The 26,804-nt window shown below is 32.4% G+C and overlaps 1 protein-coding gene across 1 annotated transcript; it reads left to right on the top strand.

Annotated features, from left to right (window-relative positions):
* Window positions 1-20: 20 nt before the first annotated feature.
* LOC135128968 (uncharacterized protein) lies at window positions 21-23,587 on the top strand. The gene is made up of 9 exons (XM_064056052.1): window positions 21-251; window positions 6,416-6,537; window positions 10,289-10,406; window positions 14,529-14,715; window positions 14,768-15,383; window positions 20,485-20,660; window positions 20,712-20,981; window positions 21,039-21,194; window positions 22,851-23,587. The coding sequence occupies exons 1-9, from the start codon at window positions 220-222 to the stop codon at window positions 23,193-23,195; spliced, it is 2,022 nt and encodes a 673-aa protein (XP_063912122.1). The 5' UTR covers window positions 21-219; the 3' UTR covers window positions 23,196-23,587.
* Window positions 23,588-26,804: the final 3,217 nt, after the last annotated feature.

Here is a 26,804-nt window from a genome sequence, read left to right on the forward strand (position 1 = left end):
CGTCAAGTCCAAAAGAACCGCAATTTCACGTTAACTCAGTATCAGTTCACTTCATGTCTTCTCCACGCTGCGAAATAACCATTAAATATAAACTGTAGCAGTGTAGCGTTAAATTTTATGACGAAGAAGTGTATGTTTGTTCATTTAGGTCATCGTTGTAACAACGTGTATTGATACAGTTCATCTGGCAAGTCAGTGCCCACTACAGCATCCAGCAAGATGGGTCGCAATTTTTTATTAAACAACAACAGGTGAGTTTTTTTCATACGTCTGTACACATCTACAAGGATGAAAGGAAAGTCTGTTTTCTCTGTAATCGTCCGTGTAATTGCAATTGTTTGTGAAAAGCTACGGGTTTGTAAATTCTGCCTTGAGCTATAGGTTGTTACTCACTAACTCACACGGTAAAAATGCCATCTATCGCAAGTTAATGAAGATTGAATGGCCAGGTGATTTCGCCTTTTAACAAAAGTCGTCCCTGTCCTTCAAAAAACTCAGTATAACAAAGTAATATTTGCATACATCATGTTCAAAGGTTACTAAATAGTACTGATTTCGAAAAATTACTTTATCACGTCTTTGGGTCAAGAGTTATCCTTTATGAAATTAACACAAACTTCCTAGGAATTAATAATAGCATGACTTATGTACGAGGGAGTTTAGTTTATAAAAAATACTGATATTTCTGAAGGTCAATGTTTCGTGGCAAGTGTTTTGATTTTTTTTTCTAAGTAATTATGAACATTAAATATACAAATTTATTTCTTCTTCATCTTTCTTATACATTAATTAGTTTGATATCATTGGCTATATGGAGGTCAAAAATATAACATTGTAAAGCTTTATAATTTTTACATTAACTCTAAACTGTATAAAAATGTAATCTATATAGAAAAAAAATGCATGTAGTTTTCCAAACCTTGTTAAAAATGATACATATCTGTAATGTTTTGTAAGACCACAAAATTCTAAAAATATTTGAATGCTGTATTATTGGTTGCGTTATAACTTTCTGCGTAAATTTATTTAGCTAATCGTGGTTTATTTTTAAGATTTTTTTTAAATTTGGTTTCCCACCAACAATTTTACCACTGAGTAGTGAGTATGTACTGTATCGAATTACTTACCCATGTTTTTTCCCTAGTATAACACGATTAGACGATAGTGGATGTTATGTGAATCACCCTATTAAAACAATATTTTCCTGAACTTAAGAAAAATAACCACCATTAATGTTGCCTAGCTTTTAGCTGATTTCACTAACAGTGACGTTATTTTATTTATTTTACATTTAGGTAGTTATAAATTTACCGTTTGTTAAATCTACCTGTTCGTTTAGTTTTTGTCCGTTAAGAGCATGTGCGGGAAATTCCAGTGCCAGGTGTTTGAGCCTGAGATCTAACTAAGGAAAATCATTTTCATATAAGTAAAATCAAATAGTGCAGCATTAATGTACCACCAGTACCAGTAATCATTAATTATTGTTCGCATTACTAGTACACAACACTGTTTGAAACGACATTTCTATAAATATTTTTTGTATTTAAATAATGAAATACCCAAACCTTCCATTTTTACATACTTACAACATGCTTACGTCAATCTAAATATTAAGTATTGTTCATTTAATTTGCTTATGCCTACGCAGCGAAACTCCACATCGCCATTATAAATGATTTCTTTTCTGTGATCACGCGTCGTTTGTTTTCATAAAATGACATTTCACCAATTTGGAGCAAACAGTTATGATTATAGGTCCAATTGAGTCCATAGTACTTATTGTCAATGAGCAATATACTATCAAAATCTACGCTGGCTGTCTCTTAATTTCAGAAAATAATTGGTTTTATTGTTGTAACATTGTAACTACAAGCATACCGATAGACCTGATGTCAAACAAGACAGTTACATCATTACGACAAATGTTTACTCAGAACTGGCCTTGAGTAGAGTTTTCTTTCAATGTTAGACGTCCCATGATAAATACCTTCACTAAATATCAGAAAAAAACAACGAAGTTGTGATAAGCGACTAAAGTGAGCTTGACTTATGTATATAGGTATAATGTTCGGAGAGACAACACTTTACAGTAGTGGTTAACTGAATAAAGACTTCTTCCGTCGATTTTGGATTTTAGTAATGAAATAATTCATAAGTTTGCCCTAATCAAAAATACTGTTTTGATTAAACAACTGTTTATAATCTATAACACCACAACCAAACAAAATTCTTATGTAGGTAACCATCGCAGGTACTCCGTAGAAGATGTAAACAAATGTATTTTTGGAATGTCTGAATTATAAATTGCTAATTCTGAGGTTATAAGACGCCACCGATCTAAAATAAATAAATATCGTATAAAGTAAATTTTTTATAGAAACTTTCTTTTCTTTTAAGTTTAAATTTTCTAAAACGGGGACTTTACAGTCATTTTGAGCATTCCAGGCAGTAAAGTTAAGAGATAAGACGTAGGTCAAGAAAAGTAGTTTTGTTATTCAATTTGTTATGAAATTTTGAAGATTAAGAAAAATTGACTCAGATCTTTAGTATAGTGACTCATACAAATGAATCGCTTTTGCGCTTAGTCTGAAATCTAATTTTATATAATAACTTTTAGCTGCCATAAAAGTATTCGGATTATTACTACTTATTAATCACGACAATAAAGTAAAACTCAAATTAACCTGCAGATCATATTTGTGCCAAAAGCTTTAAATACGATGTACCTAATCGTAAAAACTCTACCTATTCAAAACTTCACTGTTTTTGTTTTCACCAGTTTAAACGTTCCATTTTAGTATTTAATTAACATAATGATGACATTTACACACTTCAGTCGTATAACGAGCAATTTTTCCATAAAATATTGCTTGTAGTTTGTTAGTACTGACGGCATTGATAAAACTCCTTGCTGAATCGAACGACCTTGATATGTTATTTAAATAAATTTATTGGCTTGTTAATAACAAATAAAACAAATATGTTTTATGATTTAGTCAAATAATTCACGTTTGTTATGCAAACTGTAAACTTTTTCGCAGTTACGCCTACAATACTTACCTACCTCACTTTTAGTAAGGCACGTGAAGTAATATTTTTGTAAAGTTCTGCTTTCATGGACAATCGTAACAATATCTACGTATTTTTATAGTCAAATTTCTTACGTGTTTGTGAAGAAACAAGTATTTATATTTATTACTTCATTACTACTTACGTGTATGGGGCCGACAGGGAACAAAGTTACATATAAGTGAGGGTGAAATGTAATTGTAGCTGTATGTTTAACATAAAATTTTAAATAAAATACTAATATGATAATAAAAATAAAAAGAAAGGAAAACAAACGTTACAGCAATCTCGTGGTTAATGATGTGTTTTATGCATATTATTTGATAAAATATACACACATGGTGATGACAGGTCGAAGTCCATCTGATTTAATTTCTATCGTTCCGGCATTTAAAACTAATTAACGTCGTACTCAAAACGCAACCTTAATAATGGTCAAATTACTGACAATTGCATTGTTATTTCCAGTTCTTTAATTACGGAATACGTTAATTGACCAGGTTGTCGCTTCTATGTCTATTGTGTCAGCGTAGTTAAAAAATAAAAAAAAAACATTTCAAATAATTTTTGTATAGATGGAATAGATCTTCATTCCAGAGGTAAAAACGCACTAAACCGTATAAATTAAGGAACTACTAGACCGAGTTATTTTTTAGGAAACCGCGTAATAACCTTTACCTCCAAGGCAAAATTTGTAGCTTTTTCTTAAATTTGCAATTTTGGTTAGTTAAGCATTTTGTTTAGATTGCACAAGCTCACAAGAACACTTTTTATTAGCTGAATACGGAAATTTAGACGAATGTTTCATATTTTCTAAGTGTTTCAAGACACTACTGTTGAAATTGTTGTCCGAAATATCTTGCTAGTATGTCAAATTATTTGTGATATTTTATAGTAAATTCCAGGAGTGAGTATACCGAAACGCCAATTTGACATGGTCTCGTGTTGCTTCTATCGACCACTCTTTATATTCTATAAAATTATAAGAAAATGTTGACTTTAATTAGTGTTTTAATAAAAAATTGTTGTGCAGGATGCCTTAAAAACCTTATCTGTTCATCTAATTTCTTCAAAAACTTATTACATATAATAATATTAGTATATTTATCACCACCAATAAGTTGATGACGTCGTGACAAAAAACACATTTTTGTTGAACACCACGCCTTAACATATATGTAACATCTGGTGTATTTTTTAAACTCCTAGAGAAAAAAATCTTTGCGATAAAAACCAGTTATATTCTTTTCCCAACTTTTGTTAAATATTACCAAAACTTGTTTATCAAGCGGTGGTTAACCTTGGTAAGAAAATCAAGAGCGACTTAGAGGTTTATATTTGTGCTTATCACAATTAGTGACAACTTGCAAACTCATAATTACATTATTATTATTAAGTTTTTACGTCATTAGTAATAATGCGGTCAGAATATTAAAATAGTTTGTAAGAGATATATTTTTTGGTGACAAATAAAGGTAAATGACACAGTTCACAGTCTTTATTTCATGATGTTGGTCCTATTTAATATACACAGTTACATAAATATGTAGTTATATAACTGCAATTGCCGACAGAAAAAAAATCAATGTATAAGGTTTACATTTTTTTTTTTTTTTTAAATAGTCCAAATTTCCCGATTTTCCAAAATTTCTATAAAATTTGAACTTATCTTTCTCAATAAGGCGTAACTAAACGAACTGTAACAGATGTGTTAAGTTTAATAAGCTCTTTCCTACAAGGTAATAATAAAATTAGCAGTTGCTATCGTTGACTCCAATAAAAAAAAAGAACGTTAAATATAAAACTTTAAGAATGCGTTGGGAACGGTTGCATAAGTATAGGTTTTTTTTTGTTATAATTTGAGTTCAGTATTAATTGATATTCACTTAGCACCCATGTTTTAAATTCAACTGTAAGAATGTCATGGTCTAGGTGCAAATTAAATGTCCTCGACGAAATAATCTTGTAGACGTCGAACAAAAAAAAACCTTTTATAGCCTGAAGCAAGCTCTTTTTTTTCAGATGTGTGTAGGAAAATAATGTGGTCGATAATTTGATTATGCCACATTACACAAAAATTTTGACATGCTGTTTAGTCTAAATATGGTTTAGTAGTGCACCTTTATTTTTAATTTCACGCATGAGTTATTAAAAAAAATTCAGAATTATATAATATAAATTACAACTTGGAAAGTACGAAAACGAACTCCGTGAGACCTTGGTAACTCACTGTCTGCTGTGAATATTTTTAGTAAATGGTTCTACTTTAACTTATTAAAACAAGACATGGTAGGGTAAAAATATGGAACCGATCAAATACCTCGAAAAACGTTTATTAGGACTGCCGGAAGGTTTAATAGATTTTGCTTATTTTCTTTTTGGGAACCCCAATTTCTAAATGCCAGTAACGTTTTTATTAGTGTTGTGTTGCAAATATTATAAACACAACGACAGGTATACAGTCAGTTCTTACAACTTTGAGTAGCTGTTCCATAAGGATTAACACGATTGTCTTATTAAATTATTCTTATAATTACACTACGAAACAAACTGGAAAGTTTTGATTTTCTCTGGGATGGTGTGAAATTTTTATTCCAATAGATAAAATATTTGGGTCTGGGTCAGAAATCACTTAAATACAACGTTTCAAAATTAAAAGATTGATATTTAACATAATCACTGTTCAGAATATTAGTGATTTTTTAGAGTTACACAGTGACATCTCCATTTCTTCTAAAATTTTGCTTTCCATAACTTTGCTATTTTGCCAGATAATAGTACGATATCCTTACACTGTTCTTTATCTATTATTATTCTTCATTATTATACATAACACGTTTTTGTTCCTACACAAAGAATAACGTTACAATATCTCTTTGTTGTGTTAATGAACTGTCAGTAAATGAAACTGGGGACCGAAAACCTTAATAGTTTACATTTTTTTTACTCCATATTATCGTGACTTAATTCGCACTCGTACAATTCCATGAAAAAAGCCTGTCTTGAACTTCAACCTTCTTTTCTCGAGCAGTGTAATTTTTTATCCAACTCGATGACAAATTGTCGCCGGTGTAGAGTCCAACGTTTGATGAGCACTGGCATAAAACGCGCATGCGTCGAAATTGACAAATACAAAAGTTGGACGAACCGCACTGGCGTCCTCGTCCCTCACCGCACTACCTTGAGCTTCCTAACCGTAGTAGTTTATTATTGTTTATCATTGTTGCTCGAGCGCTGCTGATGGGTGTATTGTTGCGGTTCGTGTAGAAGTTTGGTCGTGTGCTTGGATTATTGAACGAATTTTCTGCTCAATCATGGCAACTGACACTATTTTGTTGAAAAATAGGAGTTCGGACTACAAAGTGCAAATTACACCAGCACAACCGAAGACATTGACACATCTTCCACAAAGGCCTAAAGTGGATCTAGCTTTTTCCAACCTCAAATACACCGTCAAACAGGGCAAAGGTGAGTGATTTTTGTTCATTATGTTGAAGAGGTGATTAGCGAACAATTGACAGCCTTGAATTTGGTATCGATTGATTTTGGTTAGTGTAAGAAGGGTTTGCAAAATTACATGTGTTTACTTCAGTGGTAGCGAATCGGGGGCACCTTTGGTTGTCAAAAAGTAATGCATGTTCATTAATCGTATTAACAGACACAACAGTATTTAACTTTATCTAATTGTGTAAAATAAGCCATTAGTTAATTATTGCATGCATATACTTCTTATAACAACAGTGAAAAGATATTGTTCGAAGATACGTAGTTACGACGTAGCTAATTAAAATGCGGATGTAAAGTTTGTAATTTCATGGTGAATGCTGATCAAGTTGCAAAAGTTAAAGAATAAATTGTGTTGCATCTATAAAATTTGACACCGAGATACATTGACAATATAATCCCATTTAAAATCTGTAACGTCACAATGAAGACAAAGGATACAGTAAAATAATTTGTTAATAAGTTTTACGTAAAATTAATTATGCAACACATTTGTGACCATAATTATTACTAATTAATTAATAATACTTTTTGTACTGCCAAACAATCAAATTCAAATAAATAAAAGTGGCAGCTTTTCTAAGAAGCTTGACCAGAATTTTACATGATTTAAATAGGCGCGTTATACGTAGCGCCCTCGTACGGTGATCTGTTCAAATAAAACATCCAGCTATTAAAATACAATGTTAATTTCCCAAAGGATTTAGTATGTAACTACTTGCATAACCGAATCGAATTTAAACAAATCTTTGATTCTAAAAAATGGTACATGCCTTTATTTTCTTTGTTGTCTTTCCTATTTATTAAAATATTGCCGTTAATTTACCAAAAAAAAAAAATCGGGTGCGGAGTTCAAGAATAATTTTACATATCACCTACATAAAAAGTTTTTAAGTAGCCTTCACACTTGTATATAATTTCGCACCCACTAATTCGAACAGTGCGATAACACTAACAATTTGTCTAAATTACGTTAATAATCGCATACTTTCATTAAAGGCTCATTAAAATTTGAAAAAATTGAATGTCCTTTAAAATTGTTAAGTTATTGGTGTAATAAACAACCACTGAAAATTTGTAAATAATCACATTGTAAATTTTAAAAATGCATATGGATGATATGATTGTATCTTTGGCACATTATAAATAATATTTGTTGTATGTGTAGTCAGTGCAGAATAATGATTGAGGGAAGCTACATTTTTTTACGCACGAGGTGCATAAACAGTTTTTACTATTTGACTAATGTCAGCTTTTGGTCGGTATTTTGTTTGCTATGAAACTTGCATCACGTTGCAATTTTATGATTAAAACGTTAAAAACACCATACGTAATATAGTAGTTATTTGTTCAAAACAAGTCTTGATTTACGTAGTCCTTATTCCTTAATTAACCACATAAATTTGTGCAAGTAATATAATTAAGGAATAAGGACTTAGGACTTGTTTTGAATAAATAGAATATGTCCTTAAAACATGGAGTTTATCATTGTAATATAGGTTCTAACGAGCGTCCAAATAAAAACGACGTCAAGTTGGCTATGTAATAAATGTGAACGAATCATTCACATTTCAGATTTCGCATTTCTGATTTTTATATTTAACTTGTACTTGTTTAATGAAAATTGTTGTTTTATTACAAAATTGAAAAAATAATCAGAAACGTAGTACATGTAGTCAAAGTAATTAGTGCCATAGTAGCTGAAAAATCAATCAAATAAAATATTTGTTGTATTTTGTACTCTACATTTTATTTATCTTATATTATTTAGTTCACGTTGTATGTATATGAATATGTATATTAATATCTAAATAATGTACAATTAATTCAGACCTTTAACAACTCAATGAACTCTCATATTAATCATGCTATAATATAAACAGACTTCATGATTCCGTGGCTAAAAAACTTCCGGTCTGTGTCAGGTTTAAGGAAAAAAATTAAAAAGTGTATTTCCTAGCTTTAATTAAGATCCTTGAGAAAAATTCCCACTGGCAACATGACATACAGTTTTAGCGAAATTATAGTCAAAATTAGAATTTTATATTAGTTTTGTGATAGGTACTACAATGGCTCCTAATTATGATTACTTTTTTATAACATATGTTGTTATTTTTTTGTCATTTAGATATTTGTCCTTGATATGTGACTATAGTTAGGATAATTTCCGAATTATATCCTGGTAATTTATACAAGATCAGATAGTTTAATTTTCAGTTCTCTAGCTAGATTAATTTTTCGTGCCAATTCGCATTTCAAATGTGAAATTCAGTGTATGCATGTAATCTTTGTTCTAGCATAATTTGTTACGCTTTTAGATATTCACTTTAGGTATTCAACAAACTCATTATTTAAAATGAACTCTGACGTAAGTAATCATAAATAATTATTACTTACTTACTCCCAATAGAGTAAGCATAGATTGTCTTTATTTTAAACATGGCAACAAATTACCAAAGGAATTGTTTGATTGTCATTTGCATATTTTTTAGTTTCCAAGCTTTTACGACCCAAGTATCATTTAAACGAATTCACTGTCACTGTGTACACAAATTGAGTGATCATTTTAATTTGGTGTCAAGTGATACATAAAAGCAGAAGTGTCGAGTTATATAACAATAAAAATGATATACAACACTGCACCTTTTGCGACGGAACAAAAACGTCTCCTGTTTTACTTTTTCATATCTTAATTGGTGTTCAGTTTTAAACCACAAAAAGGTGATTTAATCATTTACGACTAACCTAAAAGAAATGGCACGTGTTGCGTTATGACCTTCGAAACCAAATTTAAAATGATCATGTTTTTCAAACTTGGAAATACATTTTTTTTCTCGAATAACCAATTGTATGCGTTAACTTATTTATGTAACAAGTATATTTTAGACGTAAGGAATGATTATGTACCTGAAATATTACTTCATGTACATTCCACATTGACAATTTTCATTCGCAGCGCCTTAAAGTAACCACTGACTTTTCCGCATACTCCAATTGTCATTAGCTTGAAGGTAGGCAAGTTTTTAATATTAGACTTCCAAATTATAGGAATTCATTTTATATGATAACGTAATGATTTCTAAAAAAATTTGATATTAAGAAAGCAGGTTCACTAGGAACTAAAAAAAAAGGTTAAAAAGTTGTATAGTTCAATCGAAATAAATAAATTTTTATTTAAAATTTGACTTTTACTGTTACTAAGTTAATAAAAAATGCATACAAAATTAGTGCAGTTAGTTGTATGCTTGTTTTATAATTGTTAAAATTGATAACATCGTATCTCAATGTACGAACGAATACATTAGTGAAGTTAATTAAAAACACGTTTAAAGTGTGTTGGTTGTTGATTGACCACAAGCACGTTTCAGCGTCCAAGGCTGCATACAATGTCAACTCTTTGTTCGTATTTTTGGGTAAAAAATTAATCCAAAACTTGTGGACTTTACTTCCATACACACAAGGCTCGTGAGTCATCCCGAACTGATAAGATAAACCTCCCACATGAATTTTCTTTCGACATACTTTTCCACTGTTGACTTTTGTAATGATATGATATAAATATCCCTGAACTTTCAAAATTTTTTTTCGACAAATTCTTCGACCTTGTTGACATTTCCTTCAGCACATGTTTGCGATGTTCGCTCCACTGCAATTAGCTATTTTAAGACGTTTAATGAAATTTTACATGCTTCAATTTATTTTATTTGATTTTCAGTCGAGAAAACAATTTTAAAGTCGGTCAGCGGACGCCTGCGATCTGGAGAACTCACGGCAATTATGGGCCCTTCGGGGGCCGGGAAGTCCACTCTTCTCAACATTCTCACAGGGTATAGGTGAGTACAAAGAGACACTCGTTGCAATTACAAGTTGCTGTCGTTTGTGACGGATAGAAAGCGTAACTTTGCAGATTACACCATTTAAGGATTTTTCGTAAACAAGCTTTCGAAAGAATAGATTTCATCAGTGAGTGATTATATTATCAGATGCAGCTATTAAAATCTTTATCAAACTCACGTAGAACTACTGTGCTTGACCCACTTGACCTTTATTATGCTAGCATTAGGACGAGTACATGGAATGTTATCGTTGTCATACATTAAAATATTTTTCTACAAATATGTACGGTCGGAAAGCGAACCCTGACGGCCTCACGATCTCTTTGAAATTCGGGAAGTATGCGATGTTGCAATACAGACAAATTCACCAACAGAATAATGATTTTTTTGGTTTGAAATGTTTCAGTTTATTTTTTGTTTAAATTTGCCCCCACAGTCACTACAATTTTGTAAAATATTTGGAATGTTAATAAGAACTGATTTTTTCTGTCATTATCTTCTACACTAGACTTTTGACCTTTAACAGGGTTAATTATATGTTTCATATAGTTATCGGCGACTAATTTCGTGCCGCATTGAAAATTTACCTTTGTCGCTGGGTGAAGGTTAAAGATTAGATAAATTGATTACGTTTGCTCATTAGATAGGTGCTTATGGCTTAAATATATCCATCGGAGCTGATTTATAACTGGAACACTCTTTTTGATACTTACTGGTAATTCAAACCCCAGCTAGCGAGTCAACGAGTAGATCGGTAGTTTTTCCTCCAGATTTTTAATATAATACCCAAAATACGCTTCAGATTATACAATACTTACGAAACTTATGGTTATGGAAATTAGTTTATTTTTGTCTTTGGGTTTTTCACGACACGTCTGTTAGCTTTATTGAAATATTCATTATACTTTGACGTAATAAGCTGGTATATATTGAATTCGTGATATACACTAAAATTGATGGCTTCGTCGATATTTGGATAATTAATTGCGCCATGATTGTTGTATAATAGTACAATTAAGGTTGGACAATGGATTAAGATGACCTTAAAAAGTCGAAGTCGTTTATTTTTTTACTACCTACATCTTAGAACAAATTACAAATACTTATCCTAACTGCTAATAAAATCATTAAAGCTTTAATTAATGCATATATATAATAACAAATTATAATTTCCTTCTTCACTCTGTAATACTTCATAACTGCTACATGATTTTTTAGAAAACAAAGCCAGGAATCTACAAAATCATTCTATTTAAAGACACCACAAAAATACAAATATATAATCATAAATAATAATATTGCTTTTTTCAGAACAGGAATATAAAATTTCCAATAGATTATGCAACGACATTTTTTGAGAAAACCGGAGGAACATTTTATTTTAACAATAGTTGAAAGTATTCTCAAACAAAAAAAGGTACCTACTGTATTTCGTAATTGCTATTGTTGCGAAGCATTGAAAAAAAAAAAAAAAAATCTGGTATCTTACATCGTAGCTTAAAGAACATGATGTTTCAGAAACAAAGGAATGTATTTTAAAATGGTGTGCCATATTTAGTTGCCTCTGGGATCATTGTTCTCTGTACTTCAGCTACGGTGATCTTGCATCTAAAAAGTATAATGTGGCAATGCGAAAAAATCCTTTCGAATTTAAAAAGTCACTGTCCTTGTTCTGAATAATTTACTTAACGTCGTCTTCGTTTGGACTCAATATTTGGTTTTTGGTCCTGGCATTGGAAATTAGTTGATGCACTGTAGTAATTGGGTGTGTGGTTGAATTAATAATTTAATATTAACGACGTTGTTAGTTTTCTTCAGTTTCTGTTTTCTCAATAAATAGACCGTAGCTTGAGCCCGATCTACACTGACAAAGTACTACCAGAAATTCATTTTTGTCTGCCAGCCTTGAGTGAATTCAAAGGACCATAACTTTTGCATAAATGCAGACATTGTATTCATAAAAGGAACAGTTTTGAACTTTGACAGAACACCAATTTCCAAGACCAAAATTTGGTCCGCTTGACGTCATACAACGATGACCAAATAAATTGTTTCGTCTTTCAGTTTCGTCAGTTAATCTAGCATTGAACATACAATGGATGACACTTCCAAGATCTTTAAAATAAATAAATCTGTTCGGTGTGAAGGTACACTTGAATTGTTTTACGATTTGTTAATTAATAGCCGTCTTACGTGGTTGAAGCCAGTTATCTGTTCTCAACGGAATTTCCACAGAGAATGGTATATAAATTAGTCTGCAGTCTATAGTGTTGCAACTGCCAGATAATTTTCCTGATTAGAACAAATAAAATTAAGGATCAGCCATTTCGATGGATAATCTTTGTTCTACTAAATAATTTACGTGTCACGTAGTATGACCGAATCAGGGTCACAGAGTCTGGATGATGAACTCAATTACTGCTTTTTATAATTGTTACGTACAAGTTATGTTTTTGTCGTTGTTTTTACGAATATATACGTTATTTTATGGCTTCTGCAGGTGTTTGTAATAAATTGTTACCAGTGATTAGTAGAATTAGATACATTGTAAAACTTTTGTGCCGAGAGTAAAATGCTGCGATTTGACAACATTCCAGAAGTGGCACTTTTTTTTATTTTGCATGACTGGATATAAAGACTGGTAGAAAATCCATGAAGATATTTTGTCTTCCCACGATTACGTGAGCTCTTGCTTGAATTAAAGTCACGTATAATAATTCACTTGTACCGCTTAATGCTTGAAATTTTAAGAATGTCGTAGGTTGATACAAATAAGATTTTAATTCAACAAACTTTTTGTAGATTATTGAAAAAAATGTTCTGATAGAATTGTAGATATAATTATGTTCTACAACACAATTTACTATCTAGATTTACATAAAATAATGACGTCAATAAATATTGATTTTTGTATGTACATACCATATGACTATAATTATCGTATTCCAGGTAAATTAGATGAGACTTTTCTGAGATAATGGGTAAAATCAACATCGTGTGTACGTAATTTTGAAACAAAAAAGCAGGCAAATTATAAAGATTGATAGTTTCAACATATTTTCTATCCATAAAGTCAAAAATAATATGTTAACGTTGAACAGTTTTTGAATGTGAAAATATCTTAGCTTTAGGAAAATGAATTTTCACATGTTTGGATAAATAAAAGGTTGTGTGAGGCGTGGTGGAATAGTAAAATATGCAATGTATAGTGTTGTTTTTACATAAAAATGTAAATTAAATTTCAACCGATGCGATATAAGGAAAAATAATTTTCATCTGTGCAGCTACGGTGTATGAATCATATCAAGATATTACCCGATTCTCTTAAATAATTAAAAATTAAATCATCCTGTATAAAGAGTTAAAAAAAAAATTGGTCGGAAATTATTTAGACATAACTTTTGAATTTTGGTCAATGTTTAGTTTAAAGTATACCAAAAATTTCACAGTATTCGATCCAATAGATCACAGATTAGGTATCTAATAAAATCGCCAATTAGACGGAAACGAGGACTTTTTTCATATTCTAGGAGTAAAATAGATTTATTATAAATATTTCTGAAAACTTAATTAAACAAGAAAATTAATAATTCATGGTGGATTAGCCTCTCAGCAGTAATTATGACTTCCTACGGTTCCTTTTTAAGCAGACTTTCGATTTTTTGTTTCAACATATTTCAACTGCTGCAGATATTTCAGTCGCCTTGAACAATTTTAATTAATACGAAGTATTAATAACGTCTTTTTTCGAATTTAACCTTCTTTGTATGTTTTATTTCTTTCAATAGCAACACAAGAAAATAATAGAATAGAGAGATAGCACCCTATGTTTTTATTCAAATCAGCAATTGCAACCGACATATGATGACTAGCTACCTCATCACTATTGTTATACGTACAAGGAATAGCGATAATCATCAGTATGATGTCTTATCAGAATTGCGAATCGCATAAATTATTAATTACTCTTGACATTGAGCAGTGACGTTATAGTTGAATTAGATGTTGCTTTTACTTATTTTTGCGTCAGGTAATTTTTCTAGAAACATGTAATGTAGTCTGCAAAGTTGCGTTCTTATACACTTTATAACAACGTAATAATGATTTTTTTTTAATTAGAACTGACGGGGTGGAAGGTCAAATATTAATGAACGACAACGAAAGGGATTTGAGCCAATTCCGAAAATTATCAGCCTACATAATGCAAGACAATCAACTCCACCTTAACCTCACAGTAGATGAAGCCATGAATGTAGCTGCTAAATTAAAAATTGGCGACAAACCCAAATCGGAAAGAGCAGCCATTGTAAGATTTCAAATAACCGCATCTACGTTTAAGTACATGTGTTTTGTTCCAGATACATGAAATTTTGGACACTCTGGGGTTGCTAGATCATAGGAAGACTATGACCAGTGGACTATCGGGAGGTCAAAAGAAACGTCTTTCTATTGCCTTAGAGCTTGTCAGCAATCCTCCCATAATGTTTTTTGATGAACCAACAAGTGGCCTTGACAGTTCGTCGTGTTTCCAATGCATTTCGTTACTTAAAACTCTGGCGAGAGGTGGAAGAACAATCATTTGCACTATACATCAACCTTCAGCTAGACTGTTCGAAATGTTTGATCACCTTTACACTTTAGCTGATGGACAATGTGTTTACCAGGGTTCTACAAAGCAGTTGGTCCCGTTTTTGGCCAGTTTGTCATTACAGTGTCCTGCCTATCACAATCCGGCGTCGTACATTATTGAAGTAGCTTGTGGCGAATACGGAGATCACACAACAAAGCTAGTCGAGGCGATCGAGAACGGGAAGAACGATATCAGAGAAGGAAAACCGTTCCCGGAAGTTAAATATAGTAATGGACTGAATAATTCCGCTCTTATTACAAATGATCTTAGTAAAAGTTTCACGAATTACGATACAGAGAATAAGAATCTGATGGTGAATAATTCCGTCAATGTTGCCAAAGAAAGTAAGTATAATTTTGATGCATCAGTGAGCTGTGTTACTGCGCACAAAAACACGATTTTATTTAAGCGGGTTTAGCCGGTAGAAATTTTAACAACCTTGTGTGGGTTTTTGCGTTACAAATTTATGTGGTGGGTCATTACGGGTGTCTGGACGACTTGAATAAGCGTTGTCTTAAATTCATAAAGAAAAGAAGTTTGCATTATGACGGCGATATTTTATATAAAAACTACGACATTGACCTTTTTTAACGGTCAAACGTAACGTAGAATTTTAAGGTAAATAAATTGTTATCTGGAAAGCAGCAGTTATAAAAAATATCAAGCATTTCTTTTATTATTTTCTATTCCGGTGGATATTCAATAAGGTAAAAGTCGGGTACTCTTATTTTTTATGTTGTTTTTTGTTCAGTACTTTCTCATTTCGTTAATCTTTGTTACTTCTCCACATAGATATAAAATCGATAAAAAAGGAGATCCAGTATATCGGTGTTTCAATCAACATTCTATAGATTATATAGAGTCTGAGCGTACTAAAGATCGAAATCTCGATATGTTGCAAACAATGGGACAGTTGACACTCGATTGATATTAATACTTTTCTTAATCGCAGTCGTTGGCCTTAGTTTCTTTGTTTGTGGAAACATTTGTCTTTGTGCTTTATTTTGTGTTAATGCACTCGAAAAATAGAATTAAAATAATCATACCTATGAATGTTGTCCAGTGTTGCATTTACATGCAAATTATGCATTAATGTGATACGGAATTCAAGATGTTAACTTATCTTTTATCTGACATTTGTAAGTGTCTCTTAGCAAAGTATGATAAGAAATTGTATCTGTAAAACAAAGAATTAAACATTTTCGAGTTAAAATATATTCTAAACCTTGTAAATGTATATGTATAAGCTATTAATGATAAAAAACCCAGACAAACGTCGCCTTTGATTAGAAGTATACTTGGTTTTGTATTTTGATTGTACTGAAAATAACCTGTGAGTGCAAACTAACAAAATTAATTTTCCAAGTACATATTATATTAAATATCAAAGTACAAGATTAAAAAAATTCCGTTCCGACAACAGTTCAAGTTTAGAATTTGTTCCCAAGGACCCGTATCTTTATTTTGCGTCACACTACATCAATTAGCTCTCGAAATGTATTTTTAGAAAAATCAATAATGCATTTTGTACAACCAGATTTTATCTTTATAGAGTGCTTTTCTCTAAAAGGTACACGGGCGGAGTCAGAGATCTGCGCGTGGAAGTTGGCGGGAATAGATGATACTATAGACAGTGGCGTATCTTTTGGATATTGAATCTGGGGGCAATGTTATGTGGTACTAGAAATCACAGCCAAAAAAATGGAAACACAAATTTATTTTGTGAAAATGTGTTTCCGATGTTATAAAATCATAGGCGTAACAGTTTTTTCACAAAAAATCAAACTATACACTCACAATAAACCAAGAAAATTCTCCAAAGAGTTCTCTAACGCCAGACGCCACTGAAGATGAATCACCACGTGCTGGATTCTTTCACCCCGCAATGCTGAACCAAATTTCGTTTCTGCGCACGTTTATTGGTGTGTACCTTTTACAGAAAAACACTACCATTGATAACGATGTTTAAATATTTAACGATGAACTAAAATTCCTATTATTTGGGGACTAATAATACAACACGTGTGTATTGATAAGCGCTTAATTAAGCTTCGGGATTTCATTATGCCCTTATCATTCAAAAAAGTTTAGATGTATATATGGACAACAACTGACAATTAAAAATTGGGCGTTTCTCCAACAATTAATATTTCAATATTACTTTGAAACAGGGTAAATTCCCACTTAAGTACCTGACACTTTCGTAATGGTGATGTATTGTCAAACTGGTAACACCAGCTGTAATACTGTAGTTAGCGAATGGTGATAAGAGACACGTGTGGTGGAAAAATATTTAAAACGGAGTTAATAACATTTTTGACTACGTATAGTCTGATAAAAGATCACACTATTTTGAATACAGTTTGACCACAAAAAGTATTATGAAATAAACGCTTCTTTTTTTAAGTGGAATACCCTTTTTTAAATTTCTTTTCAATCATTGCTGCCTGAATGCAATAACATGAAATATACATTAAGTTACTGAATAAACGGTTAAAGCAAATTTGAATTGAATGAAAAGGAAACATTGTTGCAATTATCGTTTTTTCGAAATGGTCATATTGCGTAGAAAAGTGTAATTTTATTTACTTAAATAAACAACAATTGTATAAAATAACATACTCCTATACTTTATTTTACAAAGAAGCTGTATTTGGTCGAAGGTAGTTTAGGGACGAGGAAAGCTCGTCAAAATAACTTAAAAAACATTTTTCTTAAGATCTAGGACATTCAGCCGTAGTTTTTGTTTTTCGCTCTTTTATTGTTATTGGATGGAACTTGTGTTTAACCGATGTAGTGAATAATAGTGATAAGACATCCGCAAGATGGCACATAACCAGCAGCATGGTGATAAAGTGCTATATTTTGTTTGTAATAATCGGGCCGCAAAAAAGCGAATTTTCTGTACTGACCGCGTCAAATGGTCACATCTAAGTTGTGCTATGAAGGTGTTATCACCCCAAATTCCGTTTCTGAACTATTCAATGTACAAGGAAATCTTGAAACCATTAAAACGCTATCAACCGCAGTTAAGGCTATGAACAACATCATTGTGGAATTAGTGAATCAAAACAAGAAACTTAGACAAGGCATCGAACACAGGCAGAAAAACAACAAACAAACAAAAGGAATCTAAATTCTGAGGGGTCTGTTGTGGAACAGGCTGCTACAAATGTTATTATTCGAGGTGTTTCAGAAGGTCAAGGTAACAGTACCCAACAACAAGAGGCAGACGAACTAACTATTAAAAAACTGATAAAGTTAGCGATTCCAAATGATAACGAATATAACATTATGAGCATAATCTGCCCAAGTAAAGCTAAAAACAGATATTCATTTAAAATATATCAGCGTTATACCAAGAATTATGGAGGTAAAATACGAGTAAATTTCCAACAGCAACGTCATCTTTAAATTGTAATATTGTGTATCAGAATGTGCGTGGTTTAATCACGAAAATTAATGAATTTTATATGAATTGCTGTAGTATGGACATGGACATTGTTGTTTTGAGTGAAACTTGGTTAACATCGAATGTGCTGTCAAGTGAGTTATTTCCGGAAAATTTCAATGTTTTCCACACTGACAGAAATACAGGCCGGGGAGGAGGAGTTTTAATTGACAAAAAAATCATTTCTGTGCAAGAGAACTTCATGTTGTCGGTATCCCATCTGTTGAACTTCTAGGTATTAAAATTTCTGGAAATAACTGTAATCTTCGATTCCATAGAAAACTTCATTCATTTCTGTTCTCCTGTGATACTATGTGGGGATTTCAACATGTTAGAGATGAACGAATACTTCATCAGTGCAAAAATATCGAATCTGTTTAACATCTATACGCATTTCATTGCATTGAATAATAATCTAAGTCAACAGAACAAAGTTAGAAATTGCAACGACAAGGACTTAATTCTTGATATGGGTAAATTTGAATCTCACCTGGTAACAGAGGATAAACACCATCCCTGCCTTAATATTATCCCTCATGGTGACAGTTCATTAAATACTCTGTTTATAAATAATGGCGACTTCTTAACTTGAAGGAATTATATTTATCCGTCACGGAAGTAGACTAGTCATCAATTACGTACACACTGGACGCTGCTTTACCTTGAATTAGCATTTAAAAAAATAAAATAAAAACACGGAACACTTACAGGAAAACAAAATTTTCGTATCATTTAGACATAGTGGCTAGTCATTTTTCAATTTGTATCAGAAGCCTTAGATAATCGTTTGGTGTATGTGACAATATTTTTTATTAAATCTTTGTTAGAAGACAGGTGGTGGATTTAAATCAAATATGTATTGTGTTAACAGTGGTGTGAGACAAAGGTTAACCTAGGTCCACAGCTATATAATATATTTTATAATGACGTTGTGAAACGTTTGAACTGTAAGGCATTTGTTTATGCAGATGATCTACAGATTGCAAAGGTTATAACAAGTATTGAAGATTGCATTGAACTGCAAAATAGTCTTGTTAGCATACTGTACTGGTGTGATAATAACGAGTGTTAATAAAACTAAATGCAAAAAATAACATTTTAATATACATATCGCTAATTACGCTATGAAATTGTTAGGTTCTGTTGATAGAAACACTAAAGACTTCTCCAATATCCTCTGTATTAAATTTTTATTTTATATACTAGTCATATCAAAAATAGAAAATTGTAGCGTAATATGGAAATCTTACCATTTAACATACATATATCAGTTAGAGAATGTATTGAGAAAGTTTGCAAAGTACGTAGGTTTTAAGATGTTTGGCACATATCCTGTCAGACAATGCGATCTAAATAAGTAACTTAACACTGTTAATGAAAACTTTAATTAGTAGGAGGAATATGTCTTGTTTAGTATTTTTACAAAAGATTGTAACTGGACAAATTTAAAGTCAGATAAGTATCTCATATGATATTCCAAACACATTTTACCACTTCATTAGTCCCCTTATAGCTTGTTTTCGTTTGTATAATTACATTACTTGGTAACTCTTGAATAAGAAATAAGATATTGAAAATTGAATACTAATATTGCGGTTACTTATTGAATGTTATGTAGTTATGCAGTTCATAATTAATATTTAAATAATTGTTTGTGTCTATGTTGCTATGTAGTTATATCTACTAGAGATGATTGTCTGCTGAGAATAAACCCATTACTATTATTAGTATGAATAGTTCATACTTGCAAATTTTATGAATAATGAATTTGCACATGGTGTATCCTATTTCAAAGGATTTAAAAATATTCCGGTATTAAAAGTTCGTTATATTGGTATAAATTTATTAGATAACTTTTGTCCTAATGAATTATGATTTGAAATTTATAAATGGAAGCAAAAATTCATTTACCAGAAAACTATGTATTGTAAATCCACATTGTAATCTGTTGTTAAATTAAACTACGTTATGTTAAAAAATGATTTTTGTTTCAGATCTGCCGCCTCCCCCGCCGATCGGATTTGATAAACTAGCAACCGAAAAAGTGTCCGTGGACACAGCTTTGTTAGAAAATTCACTTCCAGTTAGGCAGCCACGTTATGGCAATTCACAGTTCCAACAATTTTTCATAATTTTAGGCCGTGCCTTTTTATTCAGTAGAAGAGATTGGGTAAGACTTCCTCTAGCACCATAAAGCAATCCGTCAGTATTTTATTTCCAGACTTTGATGTACTTGAGATTATTTGCTCACATTCTCGTGGGTTTCCTCATTGGTGCTCTGTATTTCAAAATCGGCAACGATGGTGCTAAAGTTCTTAGTAATCTAGGATTTCTATTTTTTAACATGCTTTTCTTAATGTATACGTCCATGACTATTACAATTTTATCCTTCCCGTTGGAGATGCCTGTGTTACTAAAAGAACATTTTAATAGATGGTACTCGCTGAGGTCGTACTACTTGGCTATAACTGTGTCAGATCTACCATTCCAAGTAAGCTGAAACGGAAATGTTTTGAAAATTGATATTATTTCTGTTTTTTTGTTTTAGACGGTTTTCTGTGTACTATACGTTACTATTGTATATTTCATGACTTCGCAACCGCATGAACTTAGTAGGTATTGTATGTTCCTGGCTGCCTGTTTACTGGTGTCGTTTGTGGCTCAGAGTGTAGGATTAGTGGTTGGCGCGGCAATGAATGTTCAGGTATTTATTATCATTTTAATTCTCCACACTGTCGGTTTAATGTAATGGCATTCCAAATAAACCTTTGTCATCAACAGCTTCATATAGCATGCGAAGGTTGCACTATGTACTAAAGTCCAAGCGAACTGGAAGTCCTGTTGATTATATTTACTTAATGAAATATCAGTTCTCTAGAATGAGTCATTACTAACTGTCACGTGAATCTGGAATAATTAATCATTTGCGGTCAATTAAATTAGTCATCTTTAATGCGTCTGATCTTTGTTTAGATGATTTATCACGCATTGTTGAACATTTATCGTGCGAATGGATTACTAATGATATGACTTATGTAAGAGTACAAGAATGAGACGAAAAAGTGCACATTAAAAAAAATTAGCAAGTCATAATTATATATTAGAACCTGATTATTCTGGTTATTTAATGTGTCCATTTTAATATGAGTTTAATGTAATATGACATTTTTTTGTTATCACTGTTTCATAAACCACATCCATCATTCGGTACTTAGATCTGTGGCCAATACTACAACATGACACATGCATGACTTAATTTGCCCAATCCAAACAATTCATAGTAGTGTTTTACAAAAGTTGTCAAAATTTTTGCCAATTCGGATTAAACTCGGATAAATCTACATTATTTAAAGAATTTTTTTGACAATGAAAATAAATTTTATACACATTTTGAAACTTGATTGACTTAATTTTTCAGCGAGTAAGCTGAGTCCTAATAAAGTAATAAATCTGATTACCACTACCGGTAGGCTAGGCACAGTTAGACTCGAGACATTTTAAAACAATCTAATTCAAGGTAAATGAGTTTTGTGTTAAAAACAAAATTATAGACGACAAAAATTTTATTGTTTATTGCAGTTTTTTATATGAACATTTCCGAGTCAAATTATACTTTAACCATGTATCAAACGAGTTGACATATTTTTAATTCAGGTTGTTATTTAATTTTCCTTTTTCGGTGGCAACTTGTTATCATTGTCGTAATGATTAATCACTGTTTACCTGTGTTATTTTAAGTCTTTTTAACTTAAGCCATATCTTACTTCCAAATAGAATTCGGTGTCCTGTTACACTTTTCTCAGAACTAATAACGTAAATCTTGCACGTCATTTTTTTGTTTAATTTACGTCAAATTTTAACGTCACGCCGGTGCTGAAGACCTTCAACATGGTCAAGTAGGTTCCACAAAAAAACTTATTATTCCATTGTTACAATGTACTAAATGAATATTATTCTAGTAACCGTAAATTGCCAAAGTGGTAGCAAAAAAATGGTTAATTAATTCAGGTTGATGTCCAGTTACCTATCACAAATGCACATAATTTTGTAGACAAATACACAATGACCACTATATTTGGAAAATATTTGGTTATCAATGAGGTCGCATAAATTTTCTATTGACTAATGACCCATTGTCACGGGTTTAATCAAAAAATGAATCGACACAAACCTTGAACCCAATTTATATACATCACCATGTTTTTGTAATATTTCAAAGTATAATCTACGTAAATTATTAATTGTGATGCTGAAAAAGTACGTCAAAACGTGTTTTTTTTTATGTCAGAATTTTGTGCTGACGTAACTTCATACAATGACTGATCACGAATTTAAAACAACGTTTGTGTTTTTTTTTCAGAATGGTGTGTTTCTGGCCCCTGTAATGTCCGTACCGTTCCTTTTGTTCTCTGGATTCTTTGTATCGTTTGACGCAATTCCGATTTATCTAAGATGGATTACGTATTTGTCTTACATACGATACGGTTTTGAAGGCACAGCTTTGGCTACTTATGGCTTTAATAGAACAAACTTGGAGTGTTTCAACCAGTACTGTCACTTTAAAAAACCAATTACAACATTAGAAGAGCTGGATATGATCAATTCGAACTACACCGTAGATATTGTCGCATTGGTTGCTATATTTTTCGTCTTGAGAATAGCAGCATATCTTTTCTTAAAATGGAAATTGAAGTCAACTCGTTGATTAATTTTTTTTTTGCGACTGAGGATTTAAGTAGCGAATTATTATTACAAAAGTAATGGTGAAGAAAGTTTTTTTATTTGATAGTAGTAGTCTGATTATATTATGTCCAAGTTTATATTTCGTTCTTTTCTAAGCGTGGAAATTTTATTGTAACACGAATTTGAGTGTGATAGAAAATAGGTAGGGCTGTGATTGTCAAGATAACTTATAGAGTGAATTTAATCAAACTTGCCAGAATTTTGCCCATGACTATGGTTCCCTTATCAATGTTTCGCAATTCGTAGGTACCCTTGGACCACAATACATTTATATTTTTATACGCTAGTTAGAACTATTTTAATACTTATATATTATATCGTATGTACAAACTGTTAATAAATTGTTTAAGTTTACTTTTGCTTTTTTTTATACACACGTGCCATTTTTTGCGAAATTAAAAAACCTGATAATTAGCGACCGTCTGAATGTCTGCAAAGTTGGAGGCAATCTGCATTCCGGCAAGGTGAGACAAGTTGAACAATCTTATTTCGATGCCAAGGGGAACTGTTTATCTTTCTAACATTGAATCGTCCCTGAAGTTGGCAATTTAGGTTTTTTTTACCAAAAATAGAAACAATACAAATTTTGGTAGCTAACGATTATAGAGTTTACTTTTAATGATGCTTATTATAGGCGGCCTCAGAAATAATTTTGTCCACAAAATATCATAATGAGATTTTAATGATGTTAAATCAAGTCACTAGGGAGCTAATTTATGAACATTCTGTAATTAAAATTGATATTGATTGAAGTTAAATATAGTATTGTGATAACCCAAACTTCCCGCCTTAAAATTTGACGTTGAAACAGTTTGAAAGGCCCGCGAAAAATTCAAAAATTCAAAGTTTGGCCTTGGCTGTGATCGTCTAACAAATGAGAACCTACGTTGTGTGTTTTTTTTTTTTTGTGGTTTGAAAAATGGCGGGAAGAAGTTCTTTCATACAAGTGCATACACTGTCGAGAGCGCAAGGAATAATAGACAAAATTAGGAGCCTTCCTAAGGAGGAAAAAGAAACGAAGAACGACAGACGCTCGATTTGCCCTTCTGGCGAGTCCGCAGGGCCAAGGTGTCATCGGTCTTCATTCCCCAAAACCCCCTGGGGTTTTATTCACCGACATATTACATGTCAAACACCTTAAGATATGTGAAAGAAAAACACTCGCGAATTGACAGACATACACATATGAAAACCGAACAAACACAAGACCTACACATATGTAAATTGGATGGCAGAACCCGAATCATTATGAGAGTGTGGCGATCGAACAATCATAGAACAAAATATAGCAATTTCATTTATGAGCACAGCAAAATACCCAGAGGAGGCGTTGTAGCGCAAGTGGAGGTTGGGACTCCTGATCATCACTGTTCTCCCTCACGACGGTGATTCTATCTACACCAACGCCTGCTCACACGCATCTCTCCATTACGAACGTGCCCTGCGAAACGAGGCGGTTACGATCGCAGATCCGTAGTGGGGTCCCGGCTATGGACAGAAGCCGACAGCGTTAAAAACCCGCGATCGACCCCTGAAGCTATACAACACCCGCGGGCTTGTGCAGGTGACGCGATTAATCCCGTCAGTTTGAGAAGGAGTCGCGCGCCCCAAGTACACTACGAGTTATGTGTTATTTACCTTAATTTCATTTAAATGTTCAATCTCTATGACTCTGATATTAAATGACAACCGAACAAGTGTTAAAGTTTCAACAAAGAGCAATAAACAACATTTAAATTCGCCATACACTCTTACGGAAATTCAGTCAACAAATAATTCTTAATTGAGATTAAATTTGGACATCAGATAATTTATATGAGAGAAACATTCATCAACAAAACATTTACATGATCAAAACTTAGCAAAGATTTATAAAACAAAGATCTGGTGTGAAATAAACTTGTGCAAATAAAATATTATGTTAGGTCAAAACTGTAGAGCATGGAAATTTACGTTCAATTCAAATTATACAACAAGGAAAATTACTGAAGCTAAAATTGTGAGACAAAGACAAATTGCATGAGGTGAAAGATTGTAAAGTTAACAGATTTACATGTGATTAATAATAATTCGTGTCCAGTCAAGTTATTGGTTAAAATTCAAACGTGAAATTATTTAGCTGCATTGTGGGCCATTATTACACATACATTTCCCCAAACAAAACACATAAACAAACATGGCAGACAATCTGCAGTTGCAAAATGGCGTTGGACGAATTCGTCATTCCAAATAATAGGCGTCGAAAATATGCGATGCAAAAATACGATGAATCCTGTGGCGTTGTATAAACGATGTGCTAAATCCAAAGAATAAAGGCACGTCCCCCCATGACCCACAATGTTTGTTAATTTGTTCAATAGATTCAGTTAAAACATGTGCTCGATTAAAAGAAACAAATGGACGCTTCAAAATGGCCGCTGCCTGAACAAAGAACGGTGAGAATAACAACTCGTTTGCCGCCATCCAAAATACAGATTTCACAAATATAGCTAAATAAAGCATGGCCCGAACTAGAAATCACTTCCTGTAAAGCCCTACTGCGATGGATTTTAAATGAAAGATAAAAAAAACGAGATTAGTGGAAAAACAAGCGCACGCGTCGCTGCGTCACGAGGTCAGAAGCATCGTCGGGGCTTGAAACTCGCCGCGAAACAGGTGTTCAAAACATACCTCTCCAAAGATGCGAAGATTTCGACACGGCTTACCGCCAAAAGGAACGCAAAAAACCTCGTCGTAAGAACGATGAGAAATCAGGAACACCCAATGGCTCAACGGGGGCTGCTAGATTTTCCAATGGAACAGATCAACACTGGAAAAACAAAACACAACAGCAAAAGGCACAGAATAATTCACAATTAAAAATACAACCTGTTGCTCGAAGCGCTCGAAAAGAAAGTCGACCGTTTGTTCCAAGCGGTCAAAGCGAAGTGGCGGTTTTACCCGAGACAAAACCACCCTCGCTTTGCGCACGTCTGTTTCCTTGGGGTGGTTGGTTGCCAACCTCTCCTTCTTCTCACTAACCGTTTCTTGTGCGCGCGGAATTCGTTTGAAATTTAAAAATTCGAATTGGATCCTTACAGTATATATTTTAAATTCTGCTGGAATTAGTATGCGTATTGCGACCAGAATTATATAATCTGCTGTAAATTCGCGTAATGCCTGACTTTATGTACAATTATAAAAAATCTCGATTGCGGAAAGCTACTTCAATAGCAAGTAGTTGTCAGTTCTTACGTTGAGTAAACCATGTTACATAAAATTTAAGCAATATTTATGTTTGTCATTCGATGGAAACATTGCTACTGCAAGCACTAATTTTATTAAAAATACCAAATTGATTTACTGACGTTCCCAAGTACGAAAATTAATTATTAATAATATTTCCATGCCTGTATATATTTGGATGTAATGTAAAAATACTCTTGATAATTACAGCATGTGCGAACACAAAGCTTATTAAGAATAATAATTACGGATTGTAATTTTTATTAACAATTAATATGGAAGTTCAGTGTTCCAATAAACACATCGTTATAACAATTGAAAAATCACTCAGAGTAGGCGTTGGACT

This window comes from Zophobas morio, unplaced genomic scaffold (genome assembly GCF_036711695.1).
Source record: "Zophobas morio isolate AGI-343-1 ecotype UQ-CSIRO unplaced genomic scaffold, CSIRO_AGI_Zmor_V1 ptg000002l, whole genome shotgun sequence".
Classification (NCBI taxonomy): domain Eukaryota; kingdom Metazoa; phylum Arthropoda; class Insecta; order Coleoptera; family Tenebrionidae; genus Zophobas; species Zophobas morio.